This window comes from Anas platyrhynchos, chromosome 1 (assembly GCF_047663525.1).
Source record: "Anas platyrhynchos isolate ZD024472 breed Pekin duck chromosome 1, IASCAAS_PekinDuck_T2T, whole genome shotgun sequence".
In the NCBI taxonomy this organism is placed as follows: Eukaryota; Metazoa; Chordata; class Aves; order Anseriformes; family Anatidae; genus Anas; species Anas platyrhynchos.
In genome coordinates this window covers 42,271,651-42,287,962 of record NC_092587.1, presented here as the reverse complement: position 1 = coordinate 42,287,962, position 16,312 = coordinate 42,271,651, and the positions used below count along the sequence as shown (strand labels likewise).

The 16,312-nt window shown below is 51.2% G+C and overlaps 2 protein-coding genes across 2 annotated transcripts; both read right to left on the bottom strand.

The window, feature by feature from the left end:
- Window positions 1–3,679: 3,679 nt before the first annotated feature.
- On the bottom strand, window positions 3,680–4,871 carry MYF5 (myogenic factor 5). Its single transcript, NM_001310776.1, is given in 3 exon segments — window positions 3,680–3,864; window positions 3,988–4,063; window positions 4,365–4,871. Coding segments are annotated over 3 exon segments (768 nt in total).
- Window positions 4,872–9,967: 5,096 nt separating this feature from the next.
- On the bottom strand, window positions 9,968–10,949 carry MYF6 (myogenic factor 6). The gene is given in 3 exon segments (NM_001310793.1): window positions 9,968–10,086; window positions 10,193–10,277; window positions 10,431–10,949. Coding segments are annotated over 3 exon segments (723 nt in total).
- Between the last annotated feature and the right edge of the window lie 5,363 nt (window positions 10,950–16,312).

Sequence of the window (16,312 nt, the reverse complement as noted above, 5' to 3'; positions counted from 1 at the left end):
GGGCACACCAAGGTCCAGCTGAAAGGAGTAAGGAGAAGTGATGAGCGAGCCAGGGGCTCTGCAAAGGAGGAGAAAGGGAGGGAGCAGGCCTGGGGTGGGAAGAGGAGAGCTGCCTGCTGCTGTGAGTTCAGGGTATTCCTGGAAAATATGCAGTTCCATAAAAATATGCATTTTAACAAATATTATAAATTAAGATCCTTTCATCCTTTTCCTTAATTACTAAAAGTTAATCACTTTCAAGCCTCATCACAGAAGGAGAAGATTTGATCTTTTCTTTCAGAAATACAAGCATAGAGCAAGCAGGATTTTTCCTACTTGGAGACAAGCATGAAATGCATAAACTCAAGTGATCTGCATTTTAAAAAGATGCAAGTGACTAAAAACATCGTGATTACACTTGTTTTTCAACCTTTGCTATAAGAAGCTCTGCAAGAGCTCATTACAGAACACACAGATGCACAGAATGGATTCTCACAAATACACTGACGCATGCCTCAGAAAGCATTCCTAGAAAAACAAAGATTTATATCAGGTAGAAAAGATTTCCAGAAATAGGCACACAGCTACACAATCAGCAGCTAGAAATTCTGGGAGGCATGCACAAGCACTTCTGACACCCAGTGATTCACACACTCATAACACATAAGGTATAAAAAGCACAGGCAGATTATCAGCCATCTACGCACAAGTAACACGTGGACATCACACAGAAAACAAAGCAAAAACAAACAAACAAAACCAATAACAATGACAAAAAAGTTCTAGAAACTTGCAAGCACACTAAAGAGAGGGAGGAGGGCCTGAATACACAGGCCCTACAAGGCAGAGTTTCCTAACACTAAGCGTAAAGCTCAGTTTTACATCTTTTCTGATGTTAAAAAAGTAATATATGACAATTTTATTTGTTGGATATCTGTAATTTCATATGAGGAGATCTTCACATGAAGTGCATTCACAGTCAGTGTTCCTTACATCTCTTACTCCCTTGAGCTGAAATTTTCCTGAGTTATATTTAGGAGATCTTTGCTAGGTTCCTGTAGTAGCTTTGTAGTGTACAGCAGGCCTTTTGATCTGAGATTACAATAAGTATTCTCTGAAGACCTCTGCTTGGTTTCTTAATGAAAGATACAAGAAACTCATCACCAAATATAAACCCAGCTGCCTCCTTCAGTCAGAATATAATCCAAGAAAACATGACTTTCAGAGGTAAAGTTAAAATATAACATGAATTTTATTAAAAAAAAAAAAAAAGTACGCACAGAATTATGCCTTTCATTGCAGTAAGTGACAGACAGAAAACTTCTAACTTCTGTGTTACATTAACCCGAGGCCATGAGGCATCACTCCACCTGCCTGCTTGTGGGTGAGGTTGCTGCATGTCTTCCCCGAGGCTGCAACACTCAGCTGGCAGCAGGAGCTGGGAGAGATGGAGCTTAGGTTCTCGAGACCATCATCTTCTTAAGTATTTGTGGGGACAGCCTTCCTTCCTTAAGTGAGCCTGATTCACATAGAACATTAATCTTTCTTTTCATTTGCACTTGTCATTATTATTGACCACGCAAAATTTGACCACAACAGCCTATCTCCCAAGACAGCAGCTTTTTACACCTTGTTTTTCCCAATCCACAGGCCAAAGGTGTTTTCACAGTGCTAACTTCCACTCCTTCCAAGGATTACCACATGGTTAGGTTCATAGGAGCTTTGTTTATAGATGTCCTATAACCAAAAGGCGATCTTCTTGCTGTGTGTAACAGTGTCTGAGATCGTAACTGAGTCTGGCGGGGCTGGGGAGGCTATGGACAAACATCCCACAGGCTGGATACTTCTGCTCACTCTCTTAAAAGCCAGTTCTCAGAAGTATTGACCTTTTTGCAACTCTCAAAATGTCTGCCAGCCAAAGAGAGGTGTACATTACCAACATGTGATTTGCTGGTGTTGCTCTGCATGCTTCACAGGAGATTGCTTGCCAAGGTCAGCACTGCGCAGAATGAAATGCAGAAAGTTCCCCACTTGGCTCATTTTAAACCATCCTTTAAAATGCTTTGCACTGTATCCTAGCCGCAAGATGAGTCCCTGAGACAGGATTTTGCTTGAAAGGAGCAAGCACTGCACCAATGCAGCAATGCGTGAGAGATTGTGAATAAAACCAGTGACGCTCAAGGTCTTGTGTAAGGATTTCTATGAACAGAGGGCTTGGGATGTTACCACCCATAACCAAGAAAGACTGTATGAGAGTTAGGCACTTGTGTACTCCTGATAACCAGAGTGTGCTAACGCCTCGTTTGTGCCTCTGCGTAGCCTAAGTCCAGGGCTGTCAAACCACCTTCCCTGCTTGCTGACTATTTGGGACCTACCCACACAGGCCGGAAGCCTATTCAGGAAAGAGCTCTTCCTGAATTACGCTGCAGGAAAGGGAACACCTACCTCGAGGTGACATAGCACAGGCAAAAGGCCTTTCTGGGGGGAGCCGTGCTGGAGGGGCCCTGGCCAGCAGCCCAGCCACTTCAGTGGGGCAGGCAGGTGCCACCTCGCCTCCTGCAGCCTGCCAGGGGTGTGCTGTGAGGACAGGGCCATCCCAAGCTGCGCTCCCCTCACCCATATTTTGCAGACGCTGCCAAAGAGCAGGCGGGTGGCAACTCTCGGTGACGTGGCTGAGCTGCGCTGGCTTCAAGTGGAAGGTTTATCAGAGGTGAATTACTGCTTCCAGGCCCCTTGGCCACCCATTGATAGCAGCATAAACACAAATGGCAAACACGCAAGTGTACGTCCCTTCCCCCTCGGAGTATTTACCAGAGAAGACATTTCTGGATGCACCGAAGGAGCCTGTTTCTCCCTCCCATCCCTGCCTGTTTTGTGGGAGTTACAAAAGTTTTCGATTACAGATGTAAAAAATGTAAAAGTTTGGATTTTTTTTTGTGGTAGAAATAGTTAACCATAGTGTCTGGAAGGAAGTATTTGTTAACCCTGAAACTCACAAAGACTTGATCTGGTTGTTTCTAGATCCACACAACTGCAAATACTAAGTCATGAATTTTCATCCTGCACAGTGAGACCAAGAGGCGTTAGGAACAAATACTTCTACATTGCTTTCTGAATATTGTGAAATGTACCTTGCGGGTTGCGAAAGAGATAGCTGTGGTTTGTTCTTACCAAATCTACTAAATTTGTCTCTTCAAGAACACCGAGAGTGACTGGGATCAAAATTCCCCTACAGGGTATCAGACCTGGATCGTGCAGTTCTTTTACAGAGCGGAGTGACCAGGCAATATTAGGGCCAAATTTTGACATACTTATTTGGTCTTTGTGTTCATGGAAAGAAACGAGGGCTTTGCAAGAAATAGTAATAGTAGTAGTAGAAGTAGTAGTAGTAGTAGGGGTGGTTGTAGTAGTAGTAGTAGTAATAACGATAATAATACAGATGATGACTAGGAAATGTTATTTTCACTCCCACAGGAGACAAAGGAAAGTGCCCGCAGCTGGAGGGGAGCGGGGGCAGATTTGGGCCACCCCGCACAGCCCCCGCAGCCCGGCAGGATGCGGCCCCGTCCCCGCGCAGGCTGCGGGCCCCCCGCCGCCCCCCGTAACGCCGGGGGATGCGTTCAAAGAAGCACCAGGCGAGCCGGCCGTGTTGTAGCACGCTTTATTTGCAGCGGGGTTTGCAGGGTAGAGCTGGCGTCCCTCATAGCGCCTGGTAGGTCCGTCGGGGCGGCGGCGTCCCGGGCGTCCCGGGCCCCGAGTCGATGCTGGCGCCCGGCGAGAGGGAGCCGGGGTGTCGGAGGGGCTCCCCCCCCGGGGAGAGGCGGTCCACGATGCTGGAGAGGCAGTCCAGGCTGGACAGGGTGCTGCTGGGCTCCGCGCCGTACCCTGCGGCCGGGGCGAGGCGAGGAGCTCGTTACCGGAGCCCCCCGCGCCGCGACCCCGGCCCGACAGGGCCCCCGGTCCGCCCCTGCCCGCTGCCCCCCCCCCGCCCGCCGCTGCCGGCCTTACCGTGGGGCATCTCGGAGCAGTAACCGGCCTCGAAGCTGCTGCCTCTCGCCGGCCACACCGGGCTGCCGCAGTCAGCCTGCAAGACAGCGAGGGGCGAGTGCCGGCCCCGCCGCGCTCCCCCCGGCCGCCCCCCGTCCCCAGACCCCATGCACGGCCCCCCGGCTGCAGTGAGCGGGGAGGGGGCACACACAGGACAGCCTCAGGGGCTTGGGGAGCTGGCGGGGCGGTGGCCCCCTCTCTGCCCCGACGGCCCCCGGGCACACTCGGCGTTATCTCCGAGGAAAGGGCCTGTTTTAACCCAAAGCGGCCACCTTTCCCTGACGTCCTGCTGCCGAGGGGGCCCTGCCTGCGGCCCCAAGCTCCTGCCCCTCTCTTACCATGCCGTCGGAGCAGCTGGAGGTGGGGCTGGTCGGCTCGGAGCAGCTCTGTCCCGGCAGGTGATAGTAGTTTTCTACCTGCTCCCTCAAGAGCTCCTGGAGGCTCTCGATGTATCTGATGGCGTTCCTCAGGATCTCTACTTTGGGGAGTCTTTGGTTGGGGTTGGCCGTGGTGCACCTCTTCAGGGTCTCAAACGCCTGGTTCACTTTCTTCAGCCTCCTCCTCTCCCTCATGGTGGCCGCCTTCCGCCGGTCCATCGTGGTGGACTTTCTCTTGCAGGCTTTGCAAGCCCACATCAGGCAGTGGCCGGCCTGGTGGTGGCCGCTGGGGGCTCGGACGTGCTCCTCTTCCTCGGAGCAGGCGGGCTCGGCGGGCTGGTGGGCGCCGAAGGGAGGCAGGTCCCTGGGCTCGAAATCCTCGGGGAACTCGCCCTCCGGAGAGGAGAGGCAGGAGCTGTCGTAGAAGAGCTCGGACGGGGAGAACTGGCAGCTGTCCATCACCTCCATCCCTGCAGCCCGGGGCGGCAGCCACCGAGCTCGGGCAAGCGAGCTGGCCGGGGAGGTTTCCTGCCTAATTAGCGACCTAAGCCGAAGTGTCCTTTCCCCTATGCGGGGGGCCCTTATATCTCCACGTTCCGGGGGGCTGGTCCGCGGCGGCCGGCCGGCATTAGCATATCCCCCCGCATCCCCTGCCGCGGCTGGCTGGGCAAGCCCCCTCCAGCCCCCAAGGGACAAATTCGCTCCGCACCGCGCCTCTGGCCGCCGGCTGGGCAGGCCGCTTCTAGGGGGGGGGGGGGGGGGAGGGAAGTGAAGCTGCTGGCGACGTTTCGGCCAAGTCTTGGGGGCGTGCGGTTTGGGGGTGAAAAGGGGAAAATGGTCCCAGCAGCCCTGTACTAAGCCGAAAGGGTTTGCTCCTCTCTTTGGCCCTCGGGTGCTTTGTCGTGTAGTTAAAGTGGTGTCACTAACTGTTTAGGTTCGCCAAGGGGGACAAAAATGCATGACTGCGTGAGGCGAGGTGGGGGGAACATAGATTTGGGTGCTCTGGGATCGGGTCACACGGAAAAGTACTCACAAAGGAAAATGTACGCGTTTTCCCCGAGACAAATCCCCTTCCCATTCCTTCTCCTACTCGTGTGACCCGGTGCTGCAAGAGACACAACAGTCGAGCAGCGCCCTGAGCTTGCTAATTTTCTGCTTTCAGGCAATCTTGTACCGTTACAGATGCGTCCCAGCTGCCAGCGCAACAAACCCCTCCTGGAAGTGTAAAATTTCTAACCCCGCAATCCCTAAGTAACTTTACACAAGTCAGGGACAAAAGCTTTGCAGAGACCCAGCCGCAGCAGTAGCCGAGTGGAGCTGTGCAAGGGTCATTAGAGTGGTAATGAAGCCATTTAACAGGCATTTGCTAACGCGCAGGAATCCTTTGGTTTCATCCAGGTGGCTTTTGTAGCTGAGGAAAACACTACGAGAGGGCAAAGGAAACTTTCCCTACCTGGGAATATAACCCTGCACCCTGGGTTAACTCAAACGGAGAGGGAGCGTGACCCAGAGATGGTTCAAAAGCCCGGTGTGCGCCCAGGGAAAGGCGTCTGGGACTGGGAGGAGGTGATGCGGGGCATTTCCAGCCCTGGGAAATTCAGCTCAAGGAGCCTTGCAGACAGCAGCGCGATGGGGGGACCTCCCCAGAGGGGATCACGCCGCCGAGGAGCCCTCGCATCAACTCGGGCAGCCTGAAGGAAAATGCAAGCGGCAGCACACCCTGCTTCGGCAGAAAGGATGCCTGATTATCTGAGGGGTTGGGAAGGCTACATCTGCGCTGCTTTGGTTTATTTGGGGCCATAAACGGGGGGAGCCCCCTTTGAAATGAATACTGTAGGAAAAGCAGAAAGTTGATAAAAGGAGTAAAGTTACAGAAAGGGGAAAGCTCAGAATGTCAGGCTTCTGCCGCTCCGAGGTGCAGGTTGATGCCGAGCTGGGCCACATCTGAAACACGGCGGTGCCCTATTGTTTTCCCAAGAAGCCGCCAGTCAGGAGGGCTCTGCTCGGCGGTAACTTGAACTCTTTCCTGGGCTGTGCCACACGCACACACACACTTTGATTTACCACGTTTGCGCCGGCTAAAATAGACCTGTTTACAGATTTATGCTTTGTGCACAAATAAACTTGCTCTTTGCCGTGCCGGTTGCAGAGTTCCGATCACCTTTCAGCGGTTTCTCTCCAGGCTTGCCCCGTGGAGCACAATGCCAGCCGCTGAGCTCTCCTTGCGGGCAGGGCTTTAGCTCGTAGTTTAACGCTTAATCCCGCGGGGCTGGGGCTGGGAAGAAACGTGCCTTTTCCCCAAAGTCCTGGAGGACCCAGGAAAATTGGTTTCCTTTTCCTTGAGTATATGGGGGTGGGGGAGAGAAGAAGAAAGGATGGAACAGCCTGTCACTCAGGAAGAAAAAAAAATCTGCAATTAGTATCCCTGAAGAGCCCCCAGCTCCTCTGGTAAAGTGATCTCAAAACAAATTTGCAAAAGTGCGGTAGGCGAGCGGAACTGAAGACAGGGGAGAGAAAACAGCAGCTAAGAGGCTGCTGGTCGTGGTGTGTGTGTGTGTGTGGGGGGGGTGCGGGTGTGTGACAGCGCTGCGTTTTAGGAGACGGGAGCCTCAAGCCTGCAAGGCAGGAGCAACCGGGCACCGGCGGGGAGGAAATGGTGCCCAGGAGCTCTTCGGGAGGTTTTCCTCCCCGCTGCCGCGCTGCACGCATTTCTGCATGGCTTCGGCCCGTTTGCAGCGCTTCCAATCCTTTTTCACACCCAGAGAGTTGCTACTGGAACAAACCGAGCCGAAACCGGAGCATCGGACCCGGAGCACGGGCACGGTGCCGGGGGGCTGGGGCGCACCGGGGGCCCGCACGGCCGGGGCTCGGCGCTGCGGGGGCGATTTTTGTGCCCTGAGCCTGCGGGAACCGCAGCGCTGGGGCAGGGGGCGGCGGGGACCCCTCGGGGCTCCCCGCAAAGCGGTTTCCCAGTTGGGCTCGTGTGGACGGGCGCTTGCAGGAGGGTGCGAAACGTTTGGTTCCCCCCAGCGCTGGGAACGGCGCACACCTAAGTAAACACATTAGTACCTGCCAGAGGGATTTGTATGGAAGACAGCTGAAGAAGGCATTGGCCTCTGCTGGCACTCTGGGACTCCCAGGAGAGATCAAAGGGACGCGAGGGGGATTTTTAGCAGCCTTGAGACTGGGAAAAGTTGCTAGTTCCTGCTACCGAAGGGGCGGCCCGGCGAGCACATGGCTCAATTACTCACCCCCCTCTCTCCCCTGCCCCCCGCTCCCGTTCCCGCAGCTCGTTTTCTGCAGGAAGGTGAAAGCTCTGGAAAAAAAAAAAGTGCGGGTTCCCCTCGGGAGAGGGCAGTGGCAGCTCCGTGCGGGTTCCCCGGGTGCGTGAGCAGGTGGCTGGCTGCGGGGAGGGCTGGAGAGGGGCGCGGGGCAGGTGGCGAGCTGCGGGAGCGCCCCGCAGTGCCCGCCGGCACCCCGTGTCCGCCCCGCTGGCTCCCTGCGGGGCGCCTGGGGAGAAAGGCTGGGTTAAATCCCCAGCCTCCCCCGGTGACCGCCCTCTGGTTCTGTGATTCCACGGCCCTGTTTGCTTTGGCTTCGGATTTAGGCGAAGATTATCGTTATTAATATCAAACGCAAACAGTTTAATTGCAAACACACCGAGAAGTTCGCCGGGAAGCCTGGCACGCCGGCCGCACGGGGGTCACGGAGCGTCTCTTCGGGAGGTATTTTCTTTATTTAATGAAAAAACTTCCTTGGGGCAAATCTATTCCGCTCGAGTTGCCCAGCCGACGAAGGAGGCGCTGCGGGGGGGTCCTGCCGGGGTCCTGCCCCGCCGGGCCGCGGTGCTGGGCGCTGGGACGGGACCCCGGGACTCGTCGGTCTTTCTCCAGAGCTCCAAATTACGCGCAGAAAGGAGCCCGAGCTCCCCGAGGCGCCGCTTTCTTAGCAGGCCGTGAGTTCCCCAAAGCAAAGGGTTTATTTGGAACCAGAAAAGGGGGGCAAGCGTGTGTCCTCTGTCACCACATGCCCATCGCACCGTACCCCCGCAATGAGTTGTTACCAACGGATACAACTCATTTCGCTCTCAGCGGAGAGCAATTACTTAACAGGTTTAAAACCAGGCAGGCCACGGCGAACAAAAAGGGAGGAAGGACGGCACCGGCATCGCGCGTCTCCTGCAAGGGCTTCCCCTTCGGGCGAGCGCAGCCGTGCCAGTGTGGCCGGGAAGGGTGAGACCTTCCAGAAACGTGGCTGTGACCTTTCAAAAACAAAAACAAAAAATAAATCAGGGGTTAGAGCTGCCGAGGAGAGCGCCCACGGGCAAAGAGTTGCAGCAGAGCCTTTGAGCTGAAGCCGGTGCCTCTGTCAGCTGTCCCGCAGCGCGCTGTGTGTGTGCGCGCAGGGCAGGGCGCGCTGGTTTCCCGGTGGTCGCCCCTTCCTGGGATTACAAACAATCCCCTACAAACCGGAACGTCCTGGCCGCGAGGAGCTGCCGCTCCGCCATCCTCGGACAGGCTGTGTTGTGTTTTTTTTTTTTTTTTTTTTTTTTTTTCACATCACTGAGTGAAAGGCTTCGTCTGCTGCTGCCCCCCTCCTCTCGCCGCTTAACTCCTTCCTCCCCGAGGGACCCCTCTCTCTTCTCCCTCAAGTAGCAGGGAAGCCAAGGGGAGTCGCCTTTCCTCGGGAGAAATCACGGCCCTCCGGCCCCGCGGGGAGCCGGGTACCGTCACAGCCTGCCGCTGCCCCTCGGGGCCCATAAAGCGTGCTGCAGACCCTCATTTCTCAGCCAGCGGTGCCCTCTCCCTGCCTGTTTAGGGGCACACGGCGCGGCTGGGGGGCTCCTTCCCCCCGGCTCCCAGTGCCCGACCCCGCTTCCCCGGGGAGACGGCAGGGGAGGAGGGGGTAATTAGCACCGCCGGGGCGGGCCTGGGCGAGGAGAGACGGTCCTTAGAGGAGGGAGCAGAGGGAAATGTGTCCCCGCAGCTGCCTCCGCCACACGGGTCCGGCTCTGCGGGGTCGTCCGGCTGAGGGCACGGCGGGCTCGGGCTCCAGGCTCGGGTTAGTACTGACTGAGCGGGAGGAGAGACACTGTAACACAAAGGGCTTTATTTTACAACCCGGGAGATCCGTCCGTCCTTATATACAATATCACATCCCACCATTTAAATATATATATATTCTTTTTTTTTTTTTTTTTTTTTTTTTTTTTCGTGTTTACAAAAGAAAAGACAGTACTAAAAGTATTTACAGAAACGCGACGAGGCGGGACCTCTCTGAACGCCGCTAACACGGAAGGCAGGCGGCAGCTCCACTCAGACAGGAATGGACGTTTCGGTGAGCCTCGGGCAAAGCGGATCACCGGCACGCGAGTAAGTCTCTTAAATTAAAAACGGAAAATTTGGGGGGGGGGGGAGGCTGGTCTATGCGACGAGGCGTAAAGAAAACAAAACTCGGGGTGAAAAGGGGGTCAGGAGGAGTCCTTCGGGCTCGGGTCGGCGGGGGCCGCTCCGTCAGGCTTGGGGGGGCCGCGGGACCTCGGCCCGAGCCCCGCCGGCCCTGCCTCATTTCTCCACCGCTTCCTCCACGCCGGGCAGCTTGGGCTCGTCGGAGGAAATACTGTCCACTATGGAGGAGAGGCAGCGCAGGCTGCTGGAAGCCGACGACTCGACGGCGGAGCCTCCTGCCAGGCGAGAGAAAAAGAGAGACGGGGGGGGTGCCTCGTGGGGACGGCGGCTGCGGCCGGTGGGGCTGGAGGGGGGGGGTGGGGGGACACAGTGGGGTGTTACCTGCTCTGGGGCTGGCTCCCAGCGCCCGGGAATGGTCGGAGAGGTTTCTCCAGTCGGAGCCGCAGGTGCCGAGGAAGTCCGAGCCCTGCGGCAGGGGGGGACGCGGGGAGAGGGGAAGGTGCCTGCGTTAGCGGGGGGCAGCCCCCCCGTGCCCCGGGGCTGCGGGGGAAGGAGGGAGGCGGGCGGGGAGGGAGGGGAGCGGCGGCCCCGCAGCCGGGTGCCGGGCGGCCGTGCTTACATTTGCCTGCTTGGGGCTGAAGCTGAAGGCGTCCCCCCCGACCTCCTGCATTTTCTCTTGCTGATCCAGCCTGTGCAGGAGGTCCTGCAGCCTCTCGATGTAGCTGATGGCGCTCCTCAGGATCTCCACCTTGGGCAGCCGCTGGTTGGGGTTGGCCACAGTCCGCCTTTTCAGCGCCTCGAAGGCTTCGTTGATCTTCTTCAGCCGCCTCCTCTCCCGCAGGGTGGCCGCTTTCCGCCTGTCCGTGGGGGCCGACTTTCTCTTGCAGGTTTTACAAGCCCAGATCAAACACTGGCCGGGGCAGTGAGGGGGCTGCAGGCCCGGGGGGGCCAGCACATGCTCCTCGCCGCTGCTGTCGCTGCCGGCCTCTGGCGGCATTTGGTCCTGACAGGGGGACAAAGTGCCGTCGCTGCCTGGGTACAGCGGGGAACCCTCCGCCATCTCCAGCTGCTGCAGGGCTCCATTCTCCCCGTCCAAGTAGAAGAAATAGGAGCCAGTTTCGAAAAGGTCCATCATCATGCTGTCCCTCGGCCCCTCTGCCTGCTCGAGTTGGGTGGCAGGCTCGAAAACACCCCGAGGAACAACCCAGATGGAATTTAATTAGTGCAGTGACATAAGTCCCCCCTGCTTTATATATAGGAGCTGCTGAAACCCTATCCAACTTTTAGCTGTCGCGGTGCATCACCCTCCAAAACTGATTCCAGCCAGTCTCCTGGGCGCTGTCCTGAGAACATCTCCAATTTAGAAGGGGGGAGGAAAGGGGGCAGAACAAGGGGACACTGGCAAATAAAAAAATATATTTTTTTTAAAAAAAAGAAAACAAATGAAATAGAAAAATATACCCCAAAACTGGTGAGTGTGGGATGTGTGAGGAAACATGTGGAGGGGGCTCGTGGGGCCATGTCCGGGTGCAGCGGGAGGCCCGGCTGCAGAGCTCAAGGGGCTCGGCCGCAGGACAAAGGCGGGGGGCTGCGGGTGGAGCCCGCCCCCAGCCCTCCCTGGCTCACACACACACACACACACACACTCATGCACACACACACAAACATGCACACACAGATACGCACTGCACGCTTCTTACCCAGTGCTAAGTATAGGTCTACAAGGAGAGGTTTCAAAGGCAGCCACAGCTCTCCAAATAGAAGGGTTAATATTTTGAGAAGAAGCCCCTGCTATTCCCCCTCCTCTCTCTCCCCCCTCCTCCCCGCCTTGAGGCATGCCATTCCTGTGACCCACGCTGCCCGGCCAGCCCAAGGTTAGGAGCCAAGATCACTATTCCTCCACACACGGAGTGCCTCTGCCAAGGCAGAGTCTTGCTGCGGTGTCGAAGCACCCAGTTAGTGCACCTCAGTGTGGCGTTTTCATTTGAACTTTCCCATGTTGCCCCTGAGGTGACAGAAGTGACTCCAGGTGACTGGGTTACGGTCCGATGTGGCTCTCCGGACAGCCCCTGTCCTTGACAGTGTTTAGGGCAATCAAAGCTCAGGCATCTGTTCTAATTGCAGTTTAATCCCCAGGGCCTGGCAAGACTTCCAGGGCTTCCTGGCCCCGGAGACAGAAACGCAGCTTGTGATCACTCTCTGTTAGCATATACTGTAATGTCACATCATGTCTAGGCCTCTCTCACCTCATGGAAGGTAAGCTATGGGAAAAGGTCCTGTCTGCTTCTTTCCCTGGGCTGCCTTGCTTTCCTTAATCCCATGCAATTTCTCTCTGCTTATATATATATATATATATATATATAAAACATATATAGCCCTGGAATACCAGGGCATCTCTCAAAGCTAGCTTCTGACTTCTTTCTGAAAGGAACTGTGGCATTCTTGTTCCATTCTTAAAAGCTGCAGTTACCTTGATTAATGGCATGACTTTCTCCAAAACTGATTGCAAACCAGTTTTTATGAGTACAAATATATTATGGACTAGCTGAAATTTTGTTTTGACCAAATCAGTATTGCTGAAATGGATCTCATTTCAGTTTTAATTAGGCAGTACACAATCCATTTTTGAACAAGACAGAGAAATTCAACCTGTTTTCAGTGAAACTAATTTTGATATTAATATTCCAGAACTGAGGTATTTTTTTCACTTTGTAGTAGCCTTACAGTTAAGGAGCTGAACATAAGACACAGTTTCCTCGCTCTGTACTTAGTTTGCTGTTTGACCTTTGACCAGTCATTTAATTTCCCTGTGATTTAATTTTCTGCCTTTAAAAAGGGATATGTCAGCCTTTACCCATCCCTTGCATTTCTCATGTTGCCCCTTGCCATTATGTGCTTTTCAGTACCAAAGGGATGTTTTCCCCATACTGGTAATGACAGTGGTAATAAAAAAATAATAATGTCTGCTGATTGCTTAAAACTTCTCACCTTTACTACAGTTATTTTTTTTTTTTCTTTTAATCATTAGTTTCTTTGCTGCTGCTCTGGTGGTGTTTGGAACAAGACAGAAAAGATAAATCTACCGGTGAGGTGCACAAATAAAAACTTAGGTTGTGGGAGAAACACTACCAAAACGTGGTTGTCCTCTCAGAGAGTTTTAGCTTGACTTTGGGAGTTTCAAAAGTGGAAGTTTAGGAGCCACATGTTCCTTCAGCTATCAATAGCATTTTTGCTTTAAGCAGGAAACAAAATAAAATCTTATTTCTTTCAAACATTTATTCATTAAGAGCTGGAGTAAACAGACCTAGTTCCTCATAGTAATGTAGGCGTAACATAGTTCTTTATTGAGCAGAACTTTCATCAACTGCAACTGATTTTTAGTTTGATGAAGTTGTCCATTCCCCCTCCACACAAGCAACTTTGATTGTGCTATAGCCATCACACTGCGTGACCCGTTTCTGCTCCTTGATCATAACCAATGTCATAAAACAATACAGTTAGCAAGCAACCAGAACATATGTGAAGAAAATGCTGTTAGTAATGTTCTCCATTACAATAGTGGGCCAAGTGGAGGATTCATAAGTTGATGCTTGTCTTTTTCTCTTCACACCTTACATGCCAGATCTTGCTAGATATAAGCAGAAGGATCTAAAAGGAAGTAAAAACAAGAAAAAAGTGGACATGGAATTGGAAGGAGGACCACTGCAAAACTCTACCTGTAATCAATTTGCTTTTACGTCACAGCTGATCTCTAGAACTTCAATCACCCTTTCCTCCAAATTAATTCTAAAATATTCTGTATAATTAGGGTTGAATAGTGAGTTCATAACTGATCAGGTCACTCTTGACATCTTATGGCTTGAGCAGAAGTTTATAGTCTGGAATTACAGAGAAATATTTTCTTATCTTGGACCCACAGGGCCCTGTGTACCACTCCAAATGCTTCCTTTTTCTTCTTCACTTACTTCAGCCACAGGCATGATGGAATTTTAACCTTTTATCCCTTTGACTCTTCACAGCAGTATCAATAACCAGTGGGGATCAGGCATATCTGTTCCTGTTTAGCACTCTGAATGGGCACCTAGGTAAGGATGATTTATTTTTTTTACTTTTATTTTTTAGTGTGAATTGTATCACCTCCTGTTTCAATTTTACAATTTTTAATCTAGCTTCTCAACAGGAAAATTCATACACTGTCATTATAGTCTCAAGGCAACCACTTAGAGTAATTTTGCCACAAAGTCCAAGCTTGTTCTCCTGTCCTGTTCTCAGTCACTTCCCATTCACATAGACCTTCTCACCTGAGTTTTTTAGTATATTCAGACTGGGCTCAACAGCATATCTGGGGATATCAGTTAACATTTTTTTTTTTTTTTTGGTCTATTATTACCTGTATGTTGTATAATTACGACACCAGTCAAAGTTTTTCTAGGGTTAATTTTTTGCCTTTCCTCCTGAAGTGTCAAGAGGTGCACTCAAATACCCATATAGGGTGTGTTTACATTCTCATTTTCATTTGTCAGGAATGCCCTTATGGAGCCAATCTCTGAATAGCCCACACTTACTGCATTTTGATACTCATTACAGGGTGCTCTCAGCATGCGTCATCTGGATTTTGTTCCAAGGAAACTAAGCGGGAAGGTACCCTAAAAAGTGAAGTGGATGCTAGGTCATCAGCACTACCAATTTCTACAGATCTGATCCTGATGTACCTATACTATCTGTTAATCTACTGATAGTCACAGTTCACTGGTAAGAACTACAGAAAAATTTGATGTGTTGCTGCACTATGAAACTCACTGCTGAAATAGTACATTATGCCAAGGATTGCAAAAGCCTAAAGAATGAAACATGGAAAGAAGTTTTAAGCAGATGAGAAGGACTAAGACATCTTTCTTTTCTAGAGATGTTTCAAATGTCTGAGTGATGTGGACATCATAAGGGCAAAGCTAGTGCACAAAAGGCATGCAATCTGGTAAAGAACATGTATTTATCCCAAATCTACAATTTGCCAGACAAATGTTTGTTGAAGAGAGATTAGATAATTTCCATGAATTTTCTTGAAAGTCTGAGCAATGGTGACCCTATGGGAGACCAGATTTTATTATGCTGACAATGGCCTGTGGGAAATTTAAGCAAAGGAACTTGACTGTCATTCATGGAAAAATAACTCCTGCTGCTGGAATGAAGCATGCCAGACTCCATGGCCTGTGGTATGTAGGCACACTGCTTTTCTGAACTCAATTTTCTAAGTTATATGAACTCCAGAGTGGTCTGCAGCAGCATGGAACATGGAGCAGCTTTAAGTCCCGATTTTCATTTATATATGTTGTTATACTTCCAGCTGACTTTTGCTTACTTAGATTCTATTATTTACTGTATTCTCTTCAAATTCTATTTTTCCAAGGAAATTATATTATTTGGATATCCACAATGTCACGTGTACTCACTGCAAATTTGGGAACTGACTAGAGGAAGTGCGTGTAGTCTGCATGCTGGTGCTTGTGCGTAAGTATATGGCCATTTCAGAGAACATGTAAACAAGCATCCCTGAAATGCAAGTTTGGCAAGTGGAGTAGTGAATCGTAATGCATGCTGTGGGGCTAGAAAGTCAGTAAGATAGAGATATGAAAAAGACTACTTCATATAATTATACAGTCTCTGTAGGGGAAGATTTAAAAAAAAAAAAAAAAGTCTTATTCACAGTGGCCTTGGCTCTATTGCTGTTCCAAATCACTGCTGTTTTCCTTTGATTGGATATGGACTTTAGTGTTCATATCAGTTACAGTCCTGTTAGTATCTGAGAGGTGCAACCTTGCTAACTAAACAGACTCCTCTGGTTCAAGATGGTAAGGTAGGATTTCATTACAGCTCTCATGTTGGGCAGTTATGAGACACAGTTCTAAATGGCAGATGCTTTAATGCCTGTGTCAGGGTCTACAGTGACAAATAGTCACCACTGCACAAACACATTTATTTTACTACAAGACGTTTTCCTGGGGAGGAGGCATTGCCAATCAGAAACCAGAAGCCCATTGCACTGTTGCTGGCTGGGACAGGCATTTTCCGTGGTTCTATCCTGGGATTCTTTACAGGAAAGAAAGCGATAAAAATTACAGTCATCTTCTACTTTTGATTAGGAAGAAAAAAAAAAAAAAAGGAGGGGAGGGGGGGGACTTGAAATTTGACAAGAGTCCAAGACACATCATGTGCTTTATAATCATATTTTTTGCTATCACATTTTTTTTTGTAAGTACAGGAAAGATCATTTTATAGTTATATACTTATTTATTTGTTTAGACTATAAGCAGAAAGTGCATTTTCATACTATACAGTTTCAGAATGTAATGACAATGATATCTAAACCCGACTCAGTCAAAAGGACAATAATTAAACCACAGCTAATTAAAATAAATACAATTTTTAATTCTGTAAGTGAAAGTAAAGAAAAGCTTGTAGGAGAATCAGTGTCTGCAGTCCAGCACTTAGACTAATCATATC